The sequence below is a fragment of the Opisthorchis viverrini genome (assembly GCF_000715545.1).
Source record: "Opisthorchis viverrini unplaced genomic scaffold opera_v5_66, whole genome shotgun sequence".
Taxonomy (NCBI): Eukaryota; Metazoa; Platyhelminthes; class Trematoda; order Opisthorchiida; family Opisthorchiidae; genus Opisthorchis; species Opisthorchis viverrini.
In genome coordinates, this window is record NW_008751723.1 from 1,515,542 (window position 1) to 1,523,200 (window position 7,659).

Below are 7,659 nucleotides of genomic sequence, written 5' to 3' on the forward strand. Positions count from 1 at the left end.
CTCACGGTAGTATGGTGTCGGAAAAGTGCCGAAGAAATGACAAAAGTTTTCGGTGTCCATATTAGGACAGCAACGGAAATGCGAATCTCATCACGCTCACACGAATATTATGAGCATTTATCGAAACCTTACACCGGTGATTCTGTCCACAAAAAACTGCGTCGTGAGACTCTCCAGGTTTGAAAAGATTTATGTAACATCCTCTGGTAAGTCTAAAGCAGAAGATGGAACTTGATAAGTATGCGACGAATCGGACGAGAAACACGCGTACTTATTGGATGACAACGGAAAAGTGCGGAAGCCCGACTCGAAGGACCTTCCTCTTTCAGAGTGTGCACTTTACTACCACAATAAACAGACTAAATGCATAGCAAACTCCGTGTGCTAGAAACCTTTGACGTTGCCTCGTGGTACAGTGATAAAACTCGCATGACTCCCTTGTCTTGCCGACGCTGAACAAACAAATTGAAGTAAATCTTTTTATCGAACGGCTACAAATTCGACACTTTATGGAAAATGGCAGCATTGAAACCTACGCACGGATAGACATTAATTTGTCGTACAGAAACACAAGCACCACTAAAAGGTACCAGACAGTGCCGTAAACAGCGTACACTTAGCTAAACAACGGATTAGTCCGTAGGAATGGAGGTTGGACGCCGTTGAAATATAGCCTCCAAAGCATCCTCCAAACGCGGATACTTAAAATTAAATCCAGCGTCCAAAAGCTTTTGGGGGACTACACGTTGTCCCTCCAACAAAAGGGTCGAGCGGTCAGAGCCAAGAATCAATTTGGCGACAAAGGCAGGGGTGCGAATGGGACCGAAAGGGAGATTGGGTGCGTTGACAGCCTCGCTAAAAGCCTTGGAGACTGCATCCTGACGACAGGCAAATGGAGCAGTTGCGTTCACGGGACCCACCGGTACCGAAGATTCAGGGTCAAGTAAATATTGTACAATACGCACGACGTCGTCCAAATGGATCCATGATATCCACTGACGCCCGGAAGCAATTGGACCTCCCAAGCCGACACGGTGGCTAGGGTATAGGGATTTGACGAAATTGGAGTTCTCAGCCAGGACCACCCCTAAAAGCAGTTGCGTGTGAAAAATAGAAGGCATATGGTAAATGATGGCATGCGTTAAGCCTGCAGCAGAGTCGCTGGACAAACAATTCAGTAAAGATAAAAAATGGATTCTTGATACACGCAGACTGCAAACGCTACGAAACAATCGAACGCCATTACAAAACGTGTGGATGTCCGCTGACGAAACGCAACGAATGGATTTCTTACACCTCCGTCGAACCAAGCTCATGATTTGTATGATGAAATACAAACTAGACAATCGAGATTTAATTATACAACGCGTGACTGTTTTAGTACGCAACAGTTTGTCCACTGTGGGAGTTCACGTGGATACCTAATCATGCGTGTAGCTTGGTTTCGCGTAGGCTTTAAATTTGTTAAACGAACCACTTCCGTGTGGGTATTTGCGAATACTTTCCTGCATTGTATTTGTTTATGGTCACGCTGTTTCTAACACGCTCACATGGGCTAAGAGTCATAGTGTACTGAAAATACGTAATTCAAGATTATCGTCAATCGCTTTTTACAAATTCATTTATAGGAAGTATCAAACTACTATTTCGTGAAACAACCGGCACTAGAGGTTTGCACTGGGAAATTCCGCGGACAGGAATGATAGCAGGGTGGGCGTTGAAGAGGTCGTTGTATTTTTTCCAAGCTCAAATTCACGCTAGTTCTGCGACTCTGCAAAGCAACAGATTAGTGGCGCGGGAGACGAATTCAAAACTACTTTTGCTACCAGAACCATTGGAACTCATTGTGGTACAAAAAAAAGAATTTAACGGAACGGAGAGCGACGTTCCACACAGAGAGGTAGTCGCTGTGGAGGACTATAATGGTGTAATCCAAAACTAGTATATAACGTTTTGTGATATACGATCCCTATAATACGAGGTAGTCTGCCACAGCTGAGTAGCAACTATTCTGACTAGCAAGAATGAAAACTCACGCAGTCTTGTGATAGAGAAAACGATGATATGGCGCGGCAGAAAACCATGTAGTGAAAGTTGGTGTGCAACCTGCGCATAAGAACTACGTATCACCTGCAGAAACCGAACTCCCCGTGGAATTCAATGACTTCGACAGTGGATACTACTGAGGAAGCATGCGGTAGTGTGTGGTTTTCTCGTAATTCAGCTCCGCGTCTAATGGAAGGTAGGGTTTATTACAGAATTTGTGGAACTGCTTTGCAACACTCGTTTACAATTGCGTGATAGTCAGGGAATTTCCAAGAAAGTTCAAGGAGATGTGTTAAAGAAGAAGACGGATATTTGGTTTTTAAAAACAAGGTGCATATGAGAGGTTTACTTTCCTGCCCAATAGCCTGTAACTGTTTAGTTGGTGCTTTCTAATGGAAAATTCCACGGCGAAGGGCTTTCCTACCTTCACTGACAGTGTGACTGATGAAGCCATCATTAGAAGGACGCGCAGATTTTCGTGCAGCTTGCACTTGGCTCGTAAGTCCGACGGCAATTATCCAATCCATACGAACAACGACTCCGCTTAATAGATTAGATATATATGCATAAACGCCGTAGTAGAACGACCGATAAGCTAGCGTTAATAGCGATGGAATAACGAAGGTTTGTTAGGAAAGTAGACCCAGAAACGACTATACGAAGTGAACTGAAAAGATGGCGTAAAATTTAAGACCAATATCTGGAAAACGAGGCGCTTCAAAACCTATCAACACGGTACTTCGAAATTGGCGATTAACTCGTTGAGTTTCCTCCGTGGTGACGCTCACGAGTGATAGGGGAGTATACCGTAGCTGTTCTCGAACAGTATTGGAGTGTGTGTAAAAGCCCTGTGCCGAGGGAATGCTAACGTGTTTCCGGCTGAAGCGAAATCAAGATAACGAGGAGTATCCTACAAATCACAAAACCGCCTACTAATAACTGAATTTCGAAAGGAAGTCAAAAGAGCGGGAAAGGAGAGGCAAACCCACTCACCTAAGCGGAGTTGGTATTGCTTGATATCCTTTCGTTCCGGCATCTGAGCAGCCAGCTCCCATTCCTTAACTAGCCGGGTAATCATACCATGGTCTTCATAAGCTGCCGCTTCCGTAAACGTTTCAGTGAGACTTGGTTTGTAAAAACCTGTAGTGGAACAAATGGATATGAAAACCTCCTGCAGTATTAGAAATGCCGCGTGACTGTTTTAGTACGCAACAGTTTGTCCACTGTGGGAGTTCACGTGGATACCTAATCATGCGTGTAGCTTGGTTTCGCGTAGGCTTTAAATTTGTTAAACGAACCACTTCCGTGTGGGTATTTGCGAATACTTTCCTGCATTGTATTTGTTTATGGTCACGCTGTTTCTAACACGCTCACATGGGCTAAGAGTCATAGTGTACTGAAAATACGTAATTCAAGATTATCGTCAATCGCTTTTTACAAATTCATTTATAGGAAGTATCAAACTACTATTTCGTGAAACAACCGGCACTAGAGGTTTGCACTGGGAAATTCCGCGGACAGGAATGATAGCAGGGTGGGCGTTGAAGAGGTCGTTGTATTTTTTCCAAGCTCAAATTCACGCTAGTTCTGCGACTCTGCAAAGCAACAGATTAGTGGCGCGGGAGACGAATTCAAAACTACTTTTGCTACCAGAACCATTGGAACTCATTGTGGTACAAAAAAAAAAGAATTTAACGGAACGGAGAGCGACGTTCCACACAGAGAGGTAGTCGCTGTGGAGGACTATAATGGTGTAATCCAAAACTAGTATATAACGTCGTTTTGTGATATACGATCCCTATAATACGAGGTAGTCTGCCACAGCTGAGTAGCAACTATTCTGACTAGCAAGAATGAAAACTCACGCAGTCTTGTGATAGAGAAAACGATGATATGGCGCGGCAGAAAACCATGTAGTGAAAGTTGGTGTGCAACCTGCGCATAAGAACTACGTATCACCTGCAGAAACCGAACTCCCCGTGGAATTCAATGACTTCGACAGTGGATACTACTGAGGAAGCATGCGGTAGTGTGTGGTTTTCTCGTAATTCAGCTCCGCGTCTAATGGAAGGTAGGGTTTATTACGGAATTTGTGGAACTGCTTTGCAACACTCGTTTACAATTGCGTGATAGTCAGGGAATTTCCAAGAAAGTTCAAGGAGATGTGTTAAAGAAGAAGACGGATATTTGGTTTTTAAAAACAAGGTGCATATGAGAGGTTTACTTTCCTGCCCAATAGCCTGTAACAGTTGGGTTGGTGCTTTCTAATGGAAAATTCCACGGCGAAGGGCTTTCCTACCTTCACTGACAGTGTGACTGATGAAGCCATCATTGACGCGCAGACCCAATAGCCTGTAACTGTTTAGTTGGTGCTTTCTAATGGAAAATTCCACGGCGAAGGGCTTTCCTACCTTCACTGACAGTGTGACTGATGAAGCCATCATTAGAAGGACGCGCAGATTTTCGTGCAGCTTGCACTTGGCTCGTAAGTCCGACGGCAATTATCCAATCCATACGAACAACGACTCCGCTTAATAGATTAGATATATATGCATAAACGCCGTAGTAGAACGACCGATAAGCTAGCGTTAATAGCGATGGAGTAACGAAGGTTTGTTAGGAAAGTAGACCCAGAAACGACTATACGAAGTGAACTGAAAAGATGGCGTAAAATTTAAGACCAATATCTGGAAAACAAGGCGCTTCAAAACCTATCAACACGGTACTTCGAAATTGGCGATTAACTCGTTGAGTTTCCTCCGTGGTGACGCTCACGAGTGATAGGGGAGTATACCGTAGCTGTTCTCGAACAGTATTGGAGTGTGTGTAAAAGCCCTGTGCCGAGGGAATGCTAACGTGTTTCCGGCTGAAGCGAAATCAAGATAACGAGGAGTATCCTACAAATCACAAAACCGCCTACTAATAACTGAATTTCGAAAGGAAGTCAAAAGAGCGGGAAAGGAGAGGCAAACCCACTCACCTAAGCGGAGTTGGTATTGCTTGATATCCTTTCGTTCCGGCATCTGAGCAGCCAGCTCCCATTCCTTAACTAGCCGGGTAATCATACCATGGTCTTCATAAGCTGCCGCTTCCGTAAACGTTTCAGTGAGACTTGGTTTGTAAAAACCTGTAGTGGAACAAATGGATATGAAAACCTCCTGCAGTATTAGAAATGCTACTGTAAGCAACATACAAAGTCACAACTAAGCCGAAAGTACACACCACACGCTTTTGCTACTATGACTTAAGAATAAACATGCACATCTGATCGTATCAATGGGACAAACAGCCCACATGCTAGTAACATGCACAACAATACGGCCACCTAGATGTCGACATTCATTAGAATGATTTCTCAAGATCGTTTATTAGTTTCTTCAAGAGCGTTCCCTTGAAAACAAGCCATCCAGGAGTGTGAAAATTCCCGTCTCCAGAGTGTCCTCTCTTTGTGGAAGCAGAACAATACTCCATGGCTGAAGACACGTTGGAATGTCTCTGTGAATGGTGTTCCGAAGAAGAACACGTGTAAAAGAACCCCAATTGTCACAACCAGCGAGAAGCCGAATGAAGGAAGGACAGGCAGTCACGGTTGGAATATCCCTTATTGATGCTCTGATGATCATCGGCCTATTGTATACCGTAGGAGAAAGACGAGAGACGATTAGTGGCCACCACTCAGACGTCTTAAAGGACAATACGAGGAGAATACGAGCTTAAAAGCTGTGTACAGGATGTTACGGAGTAGTCAATAATTTTGGCTAAAGAACCTACCATGTCCCCATTGAGTGGGTCCTACCATCGGTCTTTCGCAAGGTATTTGTGAACAGTAGTGGCAACATATTGACACACGAGCTTGGCCTGTACGTTGAGCTTGCTAAAAACTGGGACTATTCGGTGAATCCCAGCGGCGGACTTTCGCAGTGTGTGGGCGTTTAGAATCCAACGCCCCTGATCGTCTTTTATCGGCTCTTTGTATGTTTCCCTCCGCCCTTCAAAGCACAATCAATTGCTCAGCTATAATCTGTTATTGTGCAATGTAAAGAACACTGATTGAACCCAAAATAGTTGCAAACCACGAAAGCTTCGCTTAAATTAACTGAATTCTAGAATTGACCTCGTTTCAAGATCAGATATCCCTTTCAGCAAGACGGAGTTTTGGAACGAGTATCAACAAGCAAATTGATCTTCCTTGTTCAATGCGCAGGAAAAAAGTGGGTAAACTGTTTACACCGAAAATGCAAGAAAAGTCAAGAAAAGTAATATGAAACCCGTCCACCAAACTTCTGAGAGATCACGGTGCTAAGAACTATTCTGTAGTTGGAATGACATGTCACATTTGCAGTTTTGTCTCAAATAAGGTTAACTAGCTGTGGGAACGGTGGAAGGTATCCATTCTGAAGAAGAAACCTTTATTCTGTGGAACAAACTCAGTGACTCGTCACGCCTGACGCTTGAACGCCACTTATGTCAAGTGGACGTTGTACGACGGCAGCCGCAGACCTATAGAGCTTATAGAGGTTTGGGTACACATTGATACATATTTGAGATACGCTTAATCTCCACCAACGATGTCGGACTCAAAACACGGAAAAGCTTCATGGACAACGGGTATTGCACCCCAAGCAGGGATTCCTCTGAAGGGATGATATCCTCTGAACAGAACCACAATAGCTTCCTCGTCAATGATTACCCAGAGGCGGGTCATTAAACGAAATAACCTTTTTCCCTCATTGAGCCTATTGCTGGTTGGGAGAAAGTTTGGTGGTATATTATGAAATAGCCATAGCGAGACAAAGGTTTTTCAAAATCAATGAAAATAGACGATTTTCATAATGAAAAATTATACATACCAACCGCCGACGCGTTAATGAAAGCCTTCAAAGGGAATGATTGAGCAGCTTTCACCAAAATCTTTGTAGTATCTATTCGACTGGAGAAGACTTCTTCAATATATTGTTTGTAGCGACTATGGACAGACAGGGTACATCAGTTTCGAACTGTCATACCCCGGCAGACAGAAAAGCGGGTTGACTTCACCAATGCTCCGCCCAGTGGTGTTGATTACAACTTGAGTACTCGGTGGCAGTCCAGAGGACTTGATTGAATCCTTTTAGAGGGCCAAACATAAAACAACGGAGAACCTAACAGGCCTACCCAGGTCACATGATTATTGGATTTAGGTGTTCGCGTTACCACCTTGACTGTGTGTCCAGCTGAAAGAAGTTGAGCCGAAATTGCCTTTCCGATTAATCCAGTACCGCCAGCTGAAAAGGAAAATACACAGGAATAAAACTTGTGATATCGCATAAAATCAGTGGCTTGTGTGGGAAAATTAGTTGTCGTTGAGAAATCACTACAAGCATTTGATGATGAGACGCTCTTTTGGTGCTCGAAGTACCCCGATTCACATAAGAGAGGGAGTGAGATTTTCTAAACGATATTTGTTTCATGGATGCTCCAAACCCACCCACTATTTGCTATCCGGATAATGCTTCAGCACACTAGTAACCAATTTAGCTAAATGGGTGTGGATTATATACATAAAATTAAGTCCAAAAACGCACAGTTCTGGTATTGTCCGGAAGAACTGTCTTGACTATCATAAGTGATCAG

At 43.7% G+C, this 7,659-nt stretch overlaps 1 protein-coding gene across 1 annotated transcript; it reads right to left on the reverse strand.

Annotated features, from left to right (window-relative positions):
- Nucleotides 1-635: 635 nt before the first annotated feature.
- On the reverse strand, nt 636-7,308 carry T265_13450 (hypothetical protein; the record flags this gene model as incomplete). Its single annotated transcript, XM_009168905.1, has 6 exons — nt 636-1,087; nt 3,040-3,186; nt 5,027-5,173; nt 6,897-7,012; nt 7,053-7,153; nt 7,201-7,308. Coding segments are annotated over 6 exons (1,071 nt in total), but the record flags the coding sequence as incomplete, so codon positions are not given.
- Nucleotides 7,309-7,659: the final 351 nt, after the last annotated feature.